The sequence below is a fragment of the Phytophthora sojae genome (genome assembly GCF_000149755.1).
Source record: "Phytophthora sojae unplaced genomic scaffold PHYSOscaffold_2, whole genome shotgun sequence".
Classification (NCBI taxonomy): Eukaryota; Oomycota; class Peronosporomycetes; order Peronosporales; family Peronosporaceae; genus Phytophthora; species Phytophthora sojae.
The window spans coordinates 11,032,841-11,052,437 of record NW_009258116.1 but is presented as its reverse complement, the minus strand read 5'-3'; the positions used below and the strand labels follow the sequence as shown (position 1 = coordinate 11,052,437).

Below are 19,597 nucleotides of genomic sequence, written 5' to 3'. Positions count from 1 at the left end.
GACACTCACGCCTCACTCCCCATGTCGAAACTACCAACGACCAGCTGCATCTGCATCATTCGTGCCGTTCAGTGCATGGATGAGGTACCAGTAACACCGCATCTAACGTGGCAACATGTGCATGGCGCAATAAAGTCAGCCTCCGATGGGGTTTGGCTAGGTGTTGCGTCCTTCGTCTACGCTGAGAAGGTTTGCACTTGTGCCGCTGGCACGCATGCACGCGTTCGTAATCGACGCGACCTTCACCTCATCAGTCTGGCATACCTGAGAATCGAGAAATGAGCGCGAGAGTGCGAAGCGCGGGGACGGTCGGAGAACCACCAATTTTCGCGCCTTTACGAGGTTTAAGTTCTGGAAGGTAGTAGCGATATTGGTACTACTATTATCACTATTAGTGGTTTTTTTCTCGCTACTATAGTTTTCTCACTACTAAGTGGCCCAGCGCCCAGTGCTATACCGAAATTGACCGGCAAATTCCCCCGACCCCCCCCTCCAGCGCAAACTAACCAATCAATACCGAAGATGTGGGTACTATACGCTGGAATAGAACTGTTTCGTAGTACTAATATTAGTACTACTTTCACAACTATTCTGTATACTACTAACCAATCCTGGTCACAATCCATTCCGCAACGAGAAGCATCCTGCCTAAGAAGAACGCCTCTCAATTCGAGCCTACGCAGTCGTCGTCGAGTTTCTGGCCTTCGCACCGCCGTACTTACTCTTTCGGGCTCAGTATTCTCATGGATCTCCTACCCGAACTCCGTGATGAACAGGCTGGCGCTTCGAAGCGTGGGCGTTCTCCGAGTGCTCTCAGTACAAACTTCTACCGGCTGAATGAAAAAATGCAACAAGACGATGTGGCGGACGGTGTGCAAGTATGGCTACGCGGCACACGTTAACGACACAGCCACGATCCCCTTTCCCACCCATGTTCACGGCCGCAAGGAAGCCTGGGAGAAGCACCTGGCTGGATGTGTGCACTATGTTGGCGCTATCGGCAACGTTTTCCAGAGTGTCGAGAGTGAAGGTGAACCTGGCGAGCATGGAAGGACTACGAAATCGCAAAGCACCTCGCCGCCTGAGTTTACGCTAGCTGAAAAACTATTGTTTTGGCGGCTGCTGTTGGAGTTTCAAGCTGAAGCCTTGCTTCCTGATTTTTTTTGTGACATTGCTGTCATTTAGGCGGTTACTCGTGTTTTTGAACGCTCGGTGTGGAGTTCCAGGCGCCATGCGACATCGCCATCTGATTGGTGGTCGCGTCCTAGATGAATATGCAGATCTACATTCCGTCGAGCAGCGTGACAACGTGAGATCAGTCCAGAATCGAAGTGGAGGTAAGGTGAATTTTCTGTCTGACGTCTGGGAGACTATCGCTAAGATGCATGTACTGGGCTGTATGGCCTCGCTATTTGGGCGAGTAATGACTTATGGTTTGAGGCCTGCTGGTGACCGTCACGACGGAATTGCAATTGCGCAGCAAATGGAGGGGGTACTCGAGGAGTTACTTGCGTCGGAATGGTGAGTTGGTGCAGTTGTGACGGACAATGCTGGTCAAAGTGGCCGTGCGCGGCGCATTTTGGCTCTTCGGTACCCCAACATTGCGTTCGTGTATTGTTTTGCTCACGATATCAATAACCTAGCCAAAGCCGTTCTCAAAACGGTATTTAAACAGGTTTCGGATGATGCGGCAGGTGCTGCAGGTTTTTTTAACACTTCGACTTCTAAATGGCTGGTGCGAGCTGCTAAGGCGATGGACTAGCGGTATGGAGATCCTTTTGCCGTTTTTACGCTGTGTGAAACTAGGTGAAACTCAACGCAGGCATGTTTTGCGTCCCTCCTACGTGCTCGAGGAGCTTTGAAGGATATGGTCTTCTCGTATCGGAACAGCAGCGAGTTAACGGACAAACTTCGTGTTCTTGGGGACGCTGGATTTTGGGCAAAGTTGCAGAGCGCGGAGGAAATCGCTCGTCCGTTATGCGCTACCTCGTTTCGTCTTCAAAGGGATGAAAAACGGGTGCTGATGTAGTTGGGTCTTTCATGGAGATTTACCGTTGCTTCACTTCCACTGAGTTTAGCGGAAGTCAAATGAGCTGGTGAAGCTTGCTGGAGCGCATGCGAGCAACCTCTATTCATCTTAGGTTTTTTTCTTCATCCTAAGTTCGTGGTGCAAGCAAGAAAGTTTTCTTCAACAGTGATCACCGATCTTGACGATGTGTGTCAATTTGCGCAGTATTACTACCGTCGGTTTGTGAGCAGTGACGATAGTGGGCTACGAGGTGACATGTTCAAATGGATCGAAGGAGCTTACACGACATCGTGCGAGAAAGACTTTGACGAAGAATTGGTGTTGACGTTTTGGGATTACGAGAAAAATCTAAGCCGAACAGCAAGCTTCCGGCGCTTGCACTAACAGTCCTGTCCATTGTGGTGAACACTGCAACCTGTGAGCGTCTATTTCGCGAGCTTGCTCTTATTCTGACGTCAAAGCGGAACCGCATGACAATCGAAAAGACAATAAAACATCAGATAATGCGTCAATACGTTCGAGAAAAGAATCGCCGAGAAAAAGTGCCGTCGGTGAGCTCGAAGAAGCTCCTGAGAATGATAGACTCACGAGAACGACCGAGAATTGCCACGCAGCAAAATTCAGCTCACACTACTCCAGCTCGTGCTACTCCAGCTCGCGCTGCTTCCGCTCGCGCTACTCCACCTTCCGTTGCTCCTGCTCGTGCTAGTCCAGCAAACCCAGTAATGTCACAAGCTCGAACCCCTGGTTGCGAGTCTCGCAATGACTGTTCTTCTCCGAACCGGAATGGCCAACGTCACCTACCGCCGACGCCATTGGCGCGGGTCCAGTTCTCCGATCAACAAGAACTTGCGGCTCGTGCAGCGCGTGGTGTCGATACAAGGGATTTGGACACGTCGTCGCGTCCATTTGATTCACCGCCCACTGGTTCGCGTACTACTGAAAATCCCCGCCTGACACCTTCCGCTGATAATGCTGTTGATAGCCTTACTGCTGAACTCGACACGGTTGTTCTCAGTGACAGACAGCTAGATGAGTATTTGGAGCACTTTGACTGGGAGGAAATAGGCGAGTACGGAGACGAAGTGACAGTTGGGCTGTGGAGTAACCTTTTCGAGACTCCTAGAAGCGCCTCAACTTCCAGCAGCACTGCAGAAGGCGGTGATGCAAGTACTCAAGCCGGTACAAGCGCAATGCGGGCGGTAATACAAGTGATGAGGCCGGTACAAGTGCCGATGCGGGCACTAACGACTGTGATGTGGATCAAAACGGCGGAAACCCAGGTGAAGGTGGCCCCACGGACAGTACGAACAGCAACACTGGAAATTGCACGCAATTTACAACGACAAGGCTTGGATCAAGTACGGACCTTATTGCAGCGGCGGACCGACGGCCTTACCCTCCTGAAAATGCCCCCCTCCCCTCCCACAAGAAAACACTACACAGGAATCCGCGCACAAAAGACAAGTCTGGCATTACTGGTGACCCATGCCTCTAATGACACGCAGCGGTCGGCTCCAATCGTAAGTTGTAGTTCGCAGCTTACTTTGCAGACTTGATTTACTAGTAGAAGCAATGAATCAATTCTGCATGTCAAGTTGCTCTACAGCATAAGTACTCAATGCAAAACTTGTTGACAGTTAAATGAATGAGCCATGCATACGACGCAAGATCCAGGTCGTGCGTATTCATGAACTAGTTTGAGAGCTTCGTGAGGTTTTGCTTGGCCTCGCTGCTGCCTTGTCAGTGTGCTCCATCTTCTACTTCTTGCTCATTTACGGGTAGACGAAGAGATGGCTGGACGCGCTAGGGCTTACCTTCCATGCATTTCGGGTGGAGAGTGAGTCGGCGGGCGCCATTCGCGCGTTTCCGTACACCTACTCTTGCTGTGCCTGTATCTCGTTTCAACCAGCGCAATCTTGGACACCTTGGTCGACCGCCTCTCGCGCAGTAGCTGCTTGCTCGAGCAGATGAAGACCGTGGAAACGGCCAGCAACTCCACTCACCTGGGTTTCGTGTCAACGGATGCCCTGCAATGGGCTAAGTACAGCAGTATCATACCAGCACCGGCACCATAGCAGTCAGGATAAGCAGCAGGGTGCGTGCGACGGACCGGTCGATGGCAAGGCCGAAGGCCGATGAACGGCGCGAGCATCACGAACAGGTGCGAGATGCTGCTCACCACGCCAGCCTTGCCGATCGAGTAGTCCTACCGATGGAACAGGTAGCTGGAACAGGTGAACGGCATTGATGACTTGTTCGTGCAGCAGCCTGACTTACCCAGAACATGCGGGAGATGATCTTCACGTTCTCGCACGAAATCTGCCTGGCATGCGCGTGAGGCTTGTGCCAGCGGTGCTTCTGGCGCTTCTTGTCGGCGTAGTCCTTGAGCTAGCGCTGGCTCGGGTCCAGCGCTTCCTCGCTGACCACGTGGCCCTTGACGATGCGCTTCAGGTTCAGTGTGTAATGGCACACCAGCATACCCACGACCGCCGACAGCACGCACACCAGCACGCCGTACCACAGCGCCTGCACGTACCCGCCGAAGTACAGCGCGATGGGGGCCAGAGTCGCCTTGGCCAACATCTTGGACACCTTCGTGATGGCCACGCTCACGCCCATGGCGATCGTCAGCTCCTTGTTGCGGAGCCACGACGCGACAAACGCGCGAGCGCCCACCACCACACTGCTCTCGCCCACACCGAAGAACACGCGCCCGAACAGCGCCAGCCAGTTCTTCTTGAGCTGCACACCCAGCGCGAAGATGGCCCGCCCCACGCAGATCCACACCAGGAAGAAGCGGAAGCTGCGGTGGCCGCTCTTGCCCGCCCAGCAGCGGCAGGAACATGCTGGGCACCCACTCGACAGCAACGCGCCGTACATAGTGTTGGAGATGTAGCGCCTGTGTGCGCCGTCGTTTGACTTGTAGAGCCTAAATGCTGCACCGCCGTACCTAATATATCCAGCCTAATTCCACGATTTTAATAGTTTTTTTTTACATTTTTACATGGGTTTCCCCTTAATTTAAGTAAAAGCGTACGTAAAAAGTCAACGCTGGTGTCAGGTTGCCGCTCTTCTCAAGTAAGTCGGCAAACACAAAAACCTATCTCTAATAACCCCAACAGTTCGAGTTCTAGAATACAGGACAAAATCGCTTAAGTCCCTGTGCATTCCGGATTTTTGTCCTATCACCAGCAAAAAGGACCAAAAGTGGCTTGGGGTTTGTATCGAAAGAGATAGAGTACGGGTAAATACGATATGTCATGTATAACAAAGACAAGAACTGTTCGAGTAAGCCTGATACTGAATGCAAGCCATTCTGATAATTTTGTCCTACGATACAGGACAAAAACCTTATACGTTATTAGTGACACTGTTAAACCCTCATTTATGCTATCATGGACAGTGGTGGACACTATACAAGACATACGATTTAAGTCGCAAGTCCAACATAACCATAAGATGGGGCATCTCTTCAAAACAACGCCAATATTAGCTTCTAACTGGTCTTGAGGGTGTCGAAGATTAGCTCAACTGCCGCAGTTGACCCGTGACTTGTATGGGCAGAAGTGCTATTGTGCCTTTCTGCCAAAACGCCCTCCGATTTGAGGTCCTACGTAGGACTTTTGCTCCTACGTAAGGTCTCATAAAAGTTAGTACCGAGGGGGAGCGGATTTCGTTCGAGTAACGGTTGAAGGATGTGCAAGTAAGAATGTGAAATGGTGGAAGTTCGAGTAGCATTTTTCATTTCGCATGTTAAAGACAAATTAATGCGCCCATGTGAGTGGACCCTAGAGTAAATATTTGGCGTAATTATATATCATGACGGGCTCAACGCTTTGTCGATCACTGATGGACAAAAATATATGTGATATTCGTTTACGGGGGGGGTCACTCTATCAAGTATTATACTGCTACTACTAGTAGCATACTAGTGGTGACTCGGCTCGCCGATCGAGTCCGTCCAGCAGTGACGCGTTACTCAGCTCCTGCAGCAGCGCCTTCTCGGAGAACTGCACGGCCAGCTCCAGCTGGCACTAGTCCACCAGCGCCTCTGCCCAACGATGAGATCGACCTTAACTTCCATCGCAGCTTCTCACGGCGTACCAGCAACCCGTCAAGCAGTGCTGTATGAGTTCATACCACCTTTCAGCAGTTGATGGTGTTTTCTTTTTTCCTATTCGAGACGATTGTCAGACCACAACGGAACCAGAGTGGCTGCACGCCGTGGCGCTCACCCTTACAGCTTTAGACTGGCGGCTTAATGTGCTACATGCATGTATTACCATGGTTAAATACTTCTGAGTCGCCATTCTCAGTAAATTGGTTTCCGATTAGAATGCATCCACATTGTATTGTTTGCCCCAAATGTTACTGAAGCAGGCCAGTTATCTTGCTCGGCTTGTTGAGCAAGTCAAAAAGCTGCGCTGCGTCGGTCCTACTTCACGTCGCTGCAACCTCAACACCTTCTGGCCGACAGCAATACTTCGTCGCTGCGCCCGATCGCCCGCCACAGTGCGTCCGACCGAATTTATTGAGGGGGTTATCAAAACTCTTCTACCACGCAAGCTAATACCTACCTCTCTTGTGAATACTAACCTACGATCACGCTCTCGTTCGTTTCACGCAGGTTCCACCAGCTCGGCCGGTTCCACGCTAAGCGCTTCCGTCAAGTCCCTCGTTCGTCTGCCTCTCCCTCGTTCATGAGAGCTCTCGCTCCGTGTGCTGCGCGCTCGTGAGTCCGCTCGTGAGCCCGCTCGCGTTGTTCGACTCGCTCGCCGTCTTGCGCTCTAGCCGTCTACTTTCGTAATGCTTGAGTCTTTCGGCGCAGATCTCGTAATGAGCGGTCTCCGCTCGCTGCTCGGGCTCTCCAGCCCCGTCCTTCAAAGTCGACTCGACACAGGCTGCTGCTTGCAGCTCGGTCGTGCCCTTCGCCGTGCCACTGTTCGTCGTTGTGGCCACTCAGGAGCTGTCCGCAGCTTCCGTCACCACCACTTGGACCGCCCCCGTGCCGCCCATTGTCATACTGTCATCCAGCAAGGACGTCTGCTCCTTGTCGCCCTGCGTCACCGCCCCCGTCGTCTCGTGATCGTCCTCCGCAGCCTGCTGCGGCAGATGGGTCCACCTGGTTGGCCCACCTGTGACACGACTTCTCCATGAGTAGGGTCTTCCATGACCCTTCCGCCTGTAGCAAGCGGTCGTATTCCTTGACCGTAATCCATCGCCGACCTCCGTTCTTCCCTCGCCGTTGTTCACCGTCTCGCTGTACTGGTTGTACCTCGTACTCGAGGAGGTTTTGTCCTGCTGCATTCCTTCTCCGTCGTCGTCGTAGTTCCACCACGTCCTCGTCCGGTCGCTTCGTGCTCGTACCTGCCACTGTTTATCGACGCCGTTTCGTAGTTCCAACAGCTGCTGTTGTACGTACCGGAGCCGTCGCTGCTCCACCAGACGCTCCGTCCGTCCCGTCATCACCGTCGAGCTCGAGCGCTCCTTCATGCTCAAGCTGCGCTTCAATGTCAGCTGCTGCCTCGATTAGTGTAGCTGGCTGATGGTAGCTAACTATGTGCTAAATATTGCTCAGGGTCGTGCTCCACATCTTCTCGCTCCACAAGGTAATTGTCAAAGCCGGCTGGTTCCACGATCCTCACTGGCCCAAGCCACGGATGTACCAGCTTCGTCGCTTTGGGGCCTCATGGCCGCTTGTACAGCCACACGCGGTCGCCAACTTCAAGCATCCGCTTCCTCCGCACCTTTCAACCATAGTAGCGTGCCTGGCGCTCCTGCTCACGCCTCCTTGTCTTCTCAGCACATACATGGCTGCTCTCCATGGCCGCCACCAGCCGTCGGTGATCGTTCGCCAGTGCTCCTGCCTCCGTCACGTTCGCAACTCGTAGTAGGTCGTTGCGGTTACGGAGCTTCCGAGTTCGTTCGGAGACAACATCGCCGTCGAGTGCTGGTCGCTATTGTACGCATACACAGCAAAATCTACCCAAACATCCCAATCCCTCTGCTTGTCGTCGTTGATGTAGGTAGCGATGCAGTCCTTCCACGTGGGGTGGATCCGTTCTACTAGCCCAATCATCTGCGGGCGATAAGGCACGGGGTTGATCGGCTGGGCCTGCAGCATAATCACCAGCTGCTCGATGACCTTGCCGGTCAACTCCGGCGCCTCATCCGTCAACAATTCTCGGAAGGCGCCAAACTTCAGTACGACATTCTTCATCAAGAACGCTGCAACTTTCTCCGCGGTATGCTGCTTCACCGTCGTTGCCACAGCGTTTCGAGTCACGTAATCGACTGCCGCTATCACATACCGTTCACCACCATCAAACGTCGGTAATGGACCAGCCACATCTAAAGCCCATCTGCCGCCAACGTCCCCACCGCATATACTTCTCAGTGGAGGGATCACCTCTCACGGGCGTGCCTTGCGAGACCCGCATTCCTGACTGCCTGCCACCCAGCGCTTCACTTCGCGCATAAAGTTCGGCCACCAAATACGTATGTGTAATGCGTGCGTAGGTATGAGGTGCCCGTAGGTGTCCAGCCCACACGGAGTCATGGCACTCCTTCATCACTGTTGGCCATAACGCCGGAGGTAATACAACCCGTTTCCCTTTCTGCGTCTCGACCGTCACCAACCCAAACGTCTTTGTCACCTTCCGCCCTAGGTGTTCGCCCAACTCCAGCAAGCGCTTCACCAATCGGCTCTTCCGCTGCGCGTCAATGATGTCTACATCGGTAAGTTGAAGCGTCGGTCCACCTGCTCGTCGTCGCACGGGTTCGTGCTCACGTAGTTCGTCATCACGTCCAGATCCACGCTGCTTCTCAGCAACTCGTCGTCCACCATCGTCATCGTCTCGCCGCTCGTCATCATCTCGTCGAGGTGTCGACTTCGAGTGCTTGCTCGTCGTCGTCACTGTGCTTGCTCGTCGTCGTCACTGCGCTTGCTGTCGCTGGTCGCGACTTCGCACTCGCCGCTCGGTTCGTCGTCGTGCCAGTCTTCGCTGCACTCGGAGGCTTCTCCGATGTCGTACGTGTACTTCGTCGCCTCGATGCACGTGTCTTCGTCATTGTCGTCTCGCCCTGCTTCCACGTCGGCACGTCCTTGGTCGCCTCCGCCGCGTCCACCGTGCTCGTCACTGTGACGGGCTCTCGTCACACAGTCGCCTTCGTGCTCACACGATGGCCAATCAACACTCAGCATAGGTTTAAGTGGACACGGCGGTTACGCCGTGTCAATCAATCAATTAGAGTTCAATTTGCCTACTATTTCCTCTGCTTGTGTAAGCACGTAACGGGCTGCAGTTAGCCCGTTACACCTGGTAGCACTTCGCTAATCCGTCCAACGCCCAAGATCGTGATGAACATGAACGACACGTCGATGCCTGACGCGCCCCGGACGACTACCACTTCACTGGAGCACGCCAGCTTTCCTCACCTGTCGGCGATCGAGTGGGAGGCGCTACACCGCCTCGCAGCGGTGTCTGGTGACGCTGTGATCAAGACTCTGCTGACGGCAGGAACCGAGGAGCAACAACGCCTGGCCGCCCAGGAGTTCACGGCGCGTGAACTCGCTGACCTCCGTCAGCGAGTGTTGACTCCCACGCAGACCAAGAACAAGTCCGACATCGTGAAGCTCGATGTCTCCACGTACAGCGGTGAAGGCGAGGGCCGCCTTCACCTGAACCGCTGGTTCTGCGAGGTGGACATCGCGATCGAAGTTCGGCAGCTGTCTACCAAGCTCGCGCGCACGCGCTTTCTCCTGTCCAAGCTGGCGGGGAAGACGAAGGAGTGGGCGCTCGGCAAGCTCGTGGCCGACGCTTCCTGCTTCCCGACCATGGCATCGATGAAGGCGAACTTGCGGCTCGCGTTCGAGCCGCCGCAAGATGAAAGCGTTCAGCGCTCCGCCTTCCTGGTGTTGAAGCAAGGACGCATGTCCATGCTTGAGTACATCCAGCGCGCACGACACCTTGTGTCGTGCATCACGACGCATCCCGTAGACATGGCGACCCAAGTCCACGTCTTCATCTCCGGTGTCATAGAGTGGCTGGGAGCGTGGTTAGCGACCACGAGGGCGCGAGGGGACTATTGATGACCTCTTGGCCGTGGAGTGGTGGACCTGGAGCGGACCCGATGGGTGTGTCCGTGCAGGAAGGGTCCACGCTCACCCCTGTATTTACATTCGGGTTTAAAGAAGGCGTGAGGACAGGCCCACAGACCTGCCCGGGTCGCCGGCTGCCTAAGAATGTCCTCTCCCTAAGCCGGTCTCTGTTGGGCTGGCACTAGCTGGTCCCCCGAGGTTTACCTTGGCGATGCAACGGTTCTAGCTCGTACTCATGTACTCACCTTCCCCTCTGAGTTGGACTCTGCACGTGTGTGCAGCGTAGTAGTGACGATCGACGACATGGTGGTCATATCAGTGGCTTTCTGGACGTCGCATCATATTGAGCTGCAGTAGGTACAGAAGAGACATTGATTGATAGACGGACAAGCCACCTTCGTGCCATGGTGGTGCACTTTAACCCTAAAAGTACCCGATTAGATGGGCGTGATGTTTGTTGCAGCAAGAACCTAATTAGAGCCATATGAGCTCATAACAAAGCGAGATTAGCGCCTTCAAGCCAATTTGCATCGCGTACTTCATGACTGCGGTGACGTGTAAACTGCTCGTTCGTAAATAGAGATATCTTAACAGGTGCGGTTCGCGAAAAAGTCTCGTTGGATGGCATCATACTGAGTTGCAACAACTCACGCACCACGGAGTAGACCTTGACAGTTTTTCTTCCTGGTCGTGGGGCGAGCAGAAAAAAGTTAATAACAGAAATAGCGATAGCAATATCAATAGCAAAGCCATTATTTAATAGCGGTTGCAGTAGCGGTGGCATTGACAGTAGGGCAGTTGCAGTGGTAGCGGGCAGTGATCTTGACGCAAGCGAACAATTCCAATAGCATTTTACTGAATAAGAAATATTAATACTTCATATTGATATTAATTACGCAGCAATACAAGTTACATATACTAGTGGTTCTCACGCTTAGTAGTTTTGCAGGTTGCAGGAAAAATGGGCCAATCAGAAGGGAGCGCTGAAACCTGCACGGTGTACTCTGGCAACGGCTGCAGGTTTGATCTGCAGGTTTCAGATAATATCTATTGGCTAAAAGTATGTAGCAGGCAGCTCTGCTGACAGCGTGCGCCACCAACAGTGGCAGTGCCGAGCGCCACTCGTCTTCTATCTCCTGAACTTGCATACCATCTTCCGCCGGCCCACGCCAACCAGACGAAGCAAGCCGATGACGAACAAACGATGGACTGCAGACGAGGTTCATCTGCTGATCAACTATCTGAGCAACCACCTCAATCTCTACACAACGGGTGTCAAAGAGCGCTTTTACGAAGGCGCGAGTGACTTCTTGGCCAAGCACAATTATGGTAAGAACAAGAAGCAGTGCAAGACCAAGTGCAGCGAGTTGAAATCGGACTACAAGCAGTACAAGCTAAAGCTTGCCCAGTCTGGCTTTGGGCTGCAAGCATCAGACCCGCCGACCATCAAAGGTAAGCCACAACAAATACGATGTAAAACAATGCTTGTACAAACCGAACTAATATTGATGCATTAAGCTGGTTCCAAGGATTCCGAGAGCGGCATGAGAATGGAGTGGTAGACCTGGTATTCGTACAGGAAACCCATTTGCATCAAAACGAAATCGAAAAGGCGACTAGCGTGTACTAACACGCTTGGGGATTCAAATCCTCCGCAGCAGAGCCCGCGTCGCTCTGGACTAGAGCGGATGGAAGAAAAGGTGGACAAGCAATCCTTCTTAACCCTTACGGAAGTGCAAGCAACCTGGAACAATGGCGGAAGGAACTATGGACTCCACACTTAGTCATGGCGACGTGCCATATAAAGGGGGTTCAGTTTGCGCTACGTAACATCTACGCACCGAGTGACGGTAGAGATCGACGACGATTTTTCGACAGCCTCCGAAGCGTGCCGCTACCACCCGGTGTGCCAATTATTGCAGGAGGAGACTTCAACTGTGTGGTTGATAGAAAGCTGGACAGAAATTCAGGAAACTCCTCAAAGGATGCAGCGTCAGACAAACTGACAGCTCTCATCACGCAGTGGAAATTAGTCGACGCAGTGGACCTCTGGAAACCACCGAACAGCGATCAAGAGAAAGCCAAAGCCTTCGCTACCAACTTTCACACGTACAAGTATACAGTAGCTCCGGATCAGCTTGGCTCCAGCAGAATAGATCGATGGTACATCTCAACTACTCACCTGGACTGGATACGTCACGCGGAAACGATGCGGCCACCACTGGACTCGGATCATAAAGCAGTGTTAATTCATCTCCAAAATCCTGCTTCAACCAAAAGAATACGAAAGCAGGCCACCGTCTACCCACTCCCCAATTATGCGCTGGCCGCAGGTCAGAGCCTTATCCGTACGAGGTTAAGCGAATTTCAAGCTAACCTGCATCCAGAAATGCCGGCGGAGCAGGCAGCAGCAGTATGGGATTCGTTAAAGACCTCGCTAACCCAAGAACTCCGTGGATTGAAGCGGTGCTGCCGAAAGAGGATGAATCGAGGGTTTAAAAAGCAGATCAAGCGTCTATCCATCCGCCTTGACAAGAAGGAAATGGAGCCCAGCACCGCGAACGCGGAGGAACGCTCAGAGATTGTAGCTGAAAATCCGGGCACTTACAGCTAGACGAAAAGCGCTACGCCAGATCAACATTAACATGGAGCACACAAAGCACACAGCTCGAAACGTAAAAGGCTTCTTTGCGAGAGTTTCGACGAAATTTGGAGACAATACCATCCCGATTCTGGAGCCGGGCCTAGCTAACACCACCGGGACCGAGGTGTACCAGGCCGAAATACTAGCAGCAAACTGGAAACCAATTTTCAACGGCGGTGCGTGGCACAGACCCGAACACGTTACTCAAGGAAGTGAAAACGAGGTGGGCCGAGGTAGATCTCTCATGGTTAGATGAAGAAGTCTCTGAGTTTGAGATACGAGAGGCGCTCAAGCGATGCAAACGCGGCAAGGCCGCGGGACCCGATCGACTAGGAAACTCTTTTTATCGAGACTTCGAAGAAGAGCTGGTACCGATTCTCGCCCGTCTGGTTGGTATGTGGCTGGATAGTGGGTTTTTCCCGACTACGTTTACTGAAGCTTTCATTTTCAGCATCCCGAAGCGACCGAATGCCACAAATCCACTTGGCTTTAGACCCATTTCGCTGCTCAACAGCGACTAGAAGATGCTTATGAAGGTTTACGCCCAGAGAATGCGTAAGTGCGTCGCCTGCCTAGTGCATGCCACACAGTACGGATTTGTGCCAGGACGGATACTTCATACAGCAATCGAACTCTTGGAAGCGGCAAAAACCTCCGAGGCGTGGCACACAGTGCAGAGCAAAGCGCAGGCACTGCTGTTAGACTTCGAAAAAGCCTACGATTCCATCGACCGGAATTTCATGTTTGCTGTGCTGGAAGCCAAAGGCTGCTCTCCTCGAATGATGAACATGATTAGGAAACTGCACCAGGGTACAACAGCAACTTTCTTGGCGAACGGCTTCCCGTCGAAGCCGATTCCTGTCACAAGTAGAATCAGGCAAGGATGTCCGCTAGCACCAATTATATTCATCATCACGATTGACATTCTCTACGACATGCTTGAGGCGTGCCCGCACTTCGAGGGTGTATTGCTAAAGGGAGTAGATGGAACCACATAGCTAAAAGTAGCTGGCTATGCTGATGACACTGCCGTGTATGTGGAGGACGAGACCAAGCAACCGTTGGTGCTCGAGATAGTGAACAAGTTCTCAACATATTCAGGGCTTCGAGTCAACCTGGCCAAGTCTGTCGCTCTACCACTCGGTGGTGCAAAGCCCGCAGAAAACCCAAGAAGCCTCCTGATTCCAACTAAAAAGGAGTGTCGATACTTGAATCACTGGGTGGATGCAGTTGGTGACGTGAAGGGTGCATGGGCCAGAGCATTCAAGTCGCTTACAACCCGACTTGTACTGGCAACATCAAAAACCAACTCGGTCTTCCAGCGAGCAGAGCTTGCGAATGCCATAATCCTGCCGAAGCTTAAATTTATAGCTCAACACGCGTGGCCTACAAAAGATTTATTAAAGGAAGCCAGCTCGCGGATTCGGAACTTCATCTGGAAAAGTTCCTTTGCCAAGCCCACGTCCAATACAACAGGCTGGTTGCGAAGCGAGGCAGCAGAACCCTCGTCAAAGGAAGTTGGGTTTTCCATGCCCAATCTGGCCACAGAACTTATCACGCTCAGCGTGAAAACAGTTGAGAGATGGGCGTTCTCCACGGATCAGAGGGTCAAGCATGCTGGGGATATTCTGAGGGCTGAAAATCAAGCAGGAGATTTCGACTACCTCGTTCCAACACCGGAAAGAACGCCATCTAGCTGCCTGGGAGATTCAATTTGGAGCACCGGAGATAAATGGTTCCGATATACCTATGCGGCGTCTTCCTCCGAGGCAATACGAGTGACCAGAGAAAACGTGCGTACTCAGTGTAAGGTTCGCCATGGTGTGAGAACTCAGTCGCGAAATGGCGGTCTGCAGTGTGACCTGACCGCACTTCTCAATGGACCAGTGGGGCACCTCGAAAGGTTGATTGAGCAAGAGCGTGGGGCATTTGTTGCGGAAGGGCTAATGGACACTAAATTTTATGACGTACGCTGCCTTCACGGCAACGACAAAGAGCGGAACCCTCGACTTGCATTCAATCGCATTGCAAACAAACGGACCAGAATAGGAGATATCGCAGTGGCGGAGTGGATCCGGCCGGGTATTGTACTGTGGACCTCGCCAACGTTTGGGTTTCCGATGAAACCGAGCCAAGCACCCCAATTTGAGAACTACGCAACCCCTGTGACGTTCTCGACGATCGCTGTTAAACATGACGCAGCAGGGGCGCACGAATTCAATCTGGCTCTGAAGCCAGCAGTGGCTCTTTATGTAGAAAGTGAGCAAGCGGAACCCAAAGAAGTCGATCTCACATCACTAAGTGTCGAGAACGCTGTGGCCGCAGCGATAGGAAGTTCGTCGAACAGAACAATATGTACACCTCACAAATGGCTATCCAGAATTTCACCACTTTGGACTGGTCACAGGAGGTGGACAAGACCAACCAGGTGGTATAAAGTCAAGATCACAGCTCAAAGAGCCAACAAAGGGCGACGTATTATCCAGAGAGCAAGAAATAAGTGGATCGATGAACATTGCCGAATGGGCAAGGCGTTGAATGAGTTGAAATGGGAGCCGATACGTCATATTGTGGGGACTACAACATACGACCATCAGCTCCTCCATCGGCTCAAACTGCAGAGATGTAGTGGGTGGAATCCGCATACCACCTCAAGAAGCTGCCCGCATCCGGAGTGTGGAGCCACAAGCACAGCTTCCCACATTTTCTGGGCGTGTCCGGTGGCTCGAACAGCATGGGCTTGTTTTCGAGAAGGCTGGCTGCAGCTAAATGGAGGCCCAGACATTGGGCCGCTATCTGAAATCTTTACTTTGGAGCTTAAACTACCCCCGGAACGACTGCGAGCCCATGTTGAGCGCAATGCTAAGAAGGGAGGTCAGCTGCCGCAAGGTTCACTAGGGCTGGTGGCAGAATTTGCAAATAAATACTGGAGAGCAGGTGTGACGGCTACAATTGGAGCTATCTGGCGTTGTCGACTGGATGCATTATACCCGAACGGTGAAACAGCAGCCGAGGGCGAGGCGGTGATTGCAAGAACGAGGGCCAAGCTTCGGCGCACCTACACGCAGGTCGCGTTAGATACGCCCCTCACGCAAGAATCCTACGTGGAATGGCTAATCACAAAGTTGATATACGCCAGGCTGCTGAAAGAGGCAACGACGCCTACAATGGGCGGACCAGCAGTATCTTGCCAGGTAGTCGGCATGATTCATGGTTGCACGGGCGGAATCCCAAGACGAAACGGAGCAGGCGGTGTCTTGATTCGTCAAGGCGGTCAAGATCAACACGGAGAAGTATTCTGGGGCACGAGCATTGCGATCCCATCTCCCAAATGCACGTTAAACACCGCGGCTTTCGTGGCGCTTTTTCATGTTCTCAGCGAGACAAACAGACAGAAGCAGAAACGGATTCACATTGCTGGAGACAATGCCCTGCTGATAAGGGCGCTGGCCGCCAGAACGCCCCCGAAGTCCACACGGCTACGAATATGGTTTAACAAGTGTCGGCAGCTAGCAGACAAAGTCAGGGTACCGTCATGGACCCTGCTGCCCAGAACCGCCAACGAAAGCTCCCGCAGCTTAGCACAGTTGGCGACCGAAACAGAACAAACGAGCATCTTACACAGTGAGGCTTTCAGTGCAAACTTTCATCGAATAGCGCAGCTGGCACGACGGGGCTACGCGGAGTGGGCTATGGAAGTTTATAGCACCGAAGAGTAAGCTGTCGACTAGAGAGAGGGACAGCCGAAGGTAAAACATCGGCTATAGGGTTGTTAGGATTCAGACTAAGGTCAGTTATCCAATATACCTCATCATCATCATCATCATAATCTAATATTGATGCATTGTGGTGTTTGTAGAGATGCTTCAGAAGAAATGTCCATTTTGTTATGAAATGGACGACATCTTTGGGGAGCGCCACAATGCAAACCCGCCCGTCTTGATGGAACCCGGGCGGGTGCTTTTGGCAGGGCAGGTCGACAGTAGTTACAGTAGTTCAAGTCAATCCCATGATGCGGCTGGCACGGACGAGGCTGCAGACGGACGCCATGACCTAGCGAAGGACGGCAGCGCGGCTGCGAAACCAGTACCCAGCCAGGTAAGCGGTAAGGGCTTGCTAGGCAAACGGGCTCTTACGCCCGCTGGCGCGACTACAGTTGCTGGTGCTAGCAACTTGCACGACGCCTTGCTGCTAATTCATGAAGAGAAGTCGCAGCGCCGCGAGAAGAGACACAAGCGCGACTCGGAGCTGCAAGAGCAGCAACTGGAACTACAAAAGGAGCAGCTAGAGCTGCAACGCGAAGAAATGCGTCTGCGTGAAAAGTAAATGGACCAGCAGTTTGATTTGCTGAGTAAGCAACTAGAGTTAGAACACGCTCGCATGATGCAAGCTCGTCAGGTCTAATGTAACTGCAATATGACAGGAGAAGCATTAAAATAAAACTCTTCAAAGGATGAGGTTCATTTTCTAAGTGTTGCATTAATTAGGCAAGTGACCTCCAAAAGCAGTTTGTCTTAAACAAAATGACGAGACTCAGCTTGAACTAAAATCCGTAGATCATCGGAGGAAAGGTAGTGATCAGGATCGTACGGATTATCGATCTCACAAACCCAATCTTCACCTTGGTCTTGTTCAGCAACAGGGTCGAACTGTTTCTCGCGTAGCTCAATGCATACATTATGAAGCACAAAGCACGCGCGTTGGCGCTTGCAAACTCGGATGAGGTCGACCTCATCCAACAGGTAGGTAGCACACTCACTTAAAAAGGGAAATCGGCCCTTTATAATTCCGATGCAGTGTTCAATCGCAATGCGCTGAGTGGCAAGCCGGAAGTTGAACTCAGCGTTGTCAGGAAGTAAAGCAGCAGGCCGCTTGTAGGGAGTGACCACGAACGGGAAACTGACCCCGTACGCACTATCGCCCAGCAAATATTCGTTGATACCGAAAAACCCGCGGGGGTCAGTGGCCATGCCCGTGAACGAGAGGGCGCGCTTGTCGTGAACCGATCCCGCCATACCGACCTAAGCATTGCAGTAGTACGATGAGCTATTTCAAACCGTTAAGAATTTAACATGCATGGCTCACCTGATAGTATAAAATCCGGCGCCTGTGGTCGCAAATAATTTGTCCGTTAAACAGTAATCCGCTTTCCGAGAAAAATAGCACTCGGCATCGACCTTGGGTGACTATTTGAGCTTGAAAGTTGTGCTGTCAAGGAAACCGACGCATCTGGGGAAGCCCGTAGCTCGTTGCACGTGCTCAGAGATGGTCTGACGCTCATCATGTGTGGGCCATCGGACGAAAGTTCCCTCCAGCGCGAGAACAGCCTCGACTGCACGGTCATTAAATTTTTTTACGGTTCCTAGCATAGTTCGAGCAGTACATGCAACATAGTGTAAGTACAAGTAGATTCGCATATCTAAACCTACAGCATACCTTCTCCAATTCCAAAGTGCTAAGATATCTGGTAGTATGAAAGGGATTGCATTGAGTATAGAAAAACTTCTAACTGAAGCTGGGCTGGTGCTTGCTCCTGTTTTCCTGGAGTTCGCTGAAAAACAGGGTTGTGAATCACAGACGCGAGCAGAAAGCGAAAGCCGTCGATGCTAATTCGAAGGTCACGGCGGGCTCGAACGGGGTTCTTGAGGAAAATCCTTGCAGGGTACCACTCGGCCGACTTGAGGACGCTGCTACGAAATAAGTAGCGTGTAGCTAGAATCTGTGTAACCACATTGATGTCATCCAACTCGTCACCACTGTGGTCCTCATCGCTCGAGTCCTGTAGAGCGGCATAGAGGACTCGGGCTTCGAGAAGCAGGTCAGTAGCTGCACGAGTTCCTTCCTTGACCATCCGGCTTGCAAAGAATAGTAGCAACAACTACAGCCAGCCAGCAATTACTACTCTCCTATTGGATAAAAATAATGTGAACCTTAGGTCTTGCAGGTTTCATGATCTCACGGTTAGAACCCTGAAGGTTTGCTCTGATTGGCTAGTCGTGCAAACCTGCAACCTGCAATTATGTCAACCGTGAGAACCACTACTTAAGGAGAGTGATATACAAAGTCTAGACGACGATAAGAAGTTAAGATCATCGGTATGTTTGTGGGAACGGCGATGTTCAGACGGCATCTACTTGTAAATTTGGCTTGCGCAAGCCATGAGATGCCCAGTGATATTATGCAGCAATATATAATAAAACCATGAAGTAGCTTTTGGCAGTCGTTCTCCGGCGTGAAGAAGAAAGTAGGGGCAATATCATTACAAAGCCATTATCAATGCTGATTTCGTAGTTATAGCGTAAATAACAGCGGTAACGGCAGTGGCAGCAGATAATAAAAGTCGCAGTAGCGATAGCAGGAGATATGAACTACATGTAGCAACATCAAAGATACCATTAACAATAGTGAAATAGTAGTTTTATTAGCTGTAGTTGCAGTAGGGATAAGCAGTAATAGTGACCAGTAGTAACGCCCGCCACAGGTAGCAATATCAAAAGCAATTTCTTTAACAATAGTGGAATGTCAGTAGTATAGCAATAAAACTAGAGATGGGGTAGCAGCAGTAGCAGTAGCAGCGATAGTGACAGTGTCAGGGGCTGAAGCAGTGGCAGTAGCAGTGACAGTAGCAGTGACAGTAGCAGCCGCAGTAGCTATAGCATGGCAGTGGCGGCGACAGTGGCCGTTGCAATCAATACCAATAGCAACATGATGATGTTGCCTACATCAATTATAACCGTGTTTGAGACCAACCGCTGGAGATGCTCTTAGAGCATCTCTAGTATAAGAATTAAAATATCTTGTGCAGTAATACATGTATAAT

The 19,597-nt window shown here is 51.8% G+C and overlaps 6 protein-coding genes across 6 annotated transcripts; 3 read left to right on the top strand and 3 right to left on the bottom strand.

Moving 5' to 3' along the window:
* Positions 1-743: 743 nt before the first annotated feature.
* On the top strand, positions 744-2,029 carry PHYSODRAFT_297618 (hypothetical protein; the record flags this gene model as incomplete). The annotated part of the gene is made up of 5 exons (XM_009523285.1): positions 744-870; positions 911-1,109; positions 1,186-1,521; positions 1,561-1,735; positions 1,823-2,029. 5 exons carry the CDS (start codon positions 744-746, stop codon positions 2,027-2,029), a joined length of 1,044 nt encoding a protein of 347 aa, XP_009521580.1.
* A 1,028-nt stretch (positions 2,030-3,057) lies between these two features.
* Positions 3,058-3,222, top strand: PHYSODRAFT_390637 (hypothetical protein; the record flags this gene model as incomplete). The annotated part of the gene is made up of 1 exon (XM_009523284.1): positions 3,058-3,222. A coding segment is annotated over one exon (165 nt), but the record flags the coding sequence as incomplete, so codon positions are not given.
* Positions 3,223-3,609: 387 nt separating this feature from the next.
* PHYSODRAFT_258457 (hypothetical protein) lies at positions 3,610-4,924 on the bottom strand (the record flags this gene model as incomplete). Its single annotated transcript, XM_009523283.1, has 5 exons — positions 3,610-3,632; positions 3,911-4,030; positions 4,091-4,238; positions 4,310-4,420; positions 4,457-4,924. Coding segments are annotated over 5 exons (870 nt in total), but the record flags the coding sequence as incomplete, so codon positions are not given.
* A 2,067-nt stretch (positions 4,925-6,991) lies between these two features.
* Positions 6,992-7,525, bottom strand: PHYSODRAFT_297616 (hypothetical protein; the record flags this gene model as incomplete). The annotated part of the gene is made up of 1 exon (XM_009523282.1): positions 6,992-7,525. The coding sequence occupies one exon, from the start codon at positions 7,523-7,525 to the stop codon at positions 6,992-6,994; it is 534 nt and encodes a 177-aa protein (XP_009521577.1).
* Positions 7,526-11,323: 3,798 nt separating this feature from the next.
* PHYSODRAFT_327204 (hypothetical protein) lies at positions 11,324-17,103 on the top strand (the record flags this gene model as incomplete). Its single annotated transcript, XM_009523281.1, has 2 exons — positions 11,324-11,585; positions 16,748-17,103. 2 exons carry the CDS (start codon positions 11,324-11,326, stop codon positions 17,101-17,103), a joined length of 618 nt encoding a protein of 205 aa, XP_009521576.1.
* A 335-nt stretch (positions 17,104-17,438) lies between these two features.
* Positions 17,439-17,723, bottom strand: PHYSODRAFT_422204 (hypothetical protein; the record flags this gene model as incomplete). Its single annotated transcript, XM_009523280.1, has 1 exon — positions 17,439-17,723. A coding segment is annotated over one exon (285 nt), but the record flags the coding sequence as incomplete, so codon positions are not given.
* Positions 17,724-19,597: the final 1,874 nt, after the last annotated feature.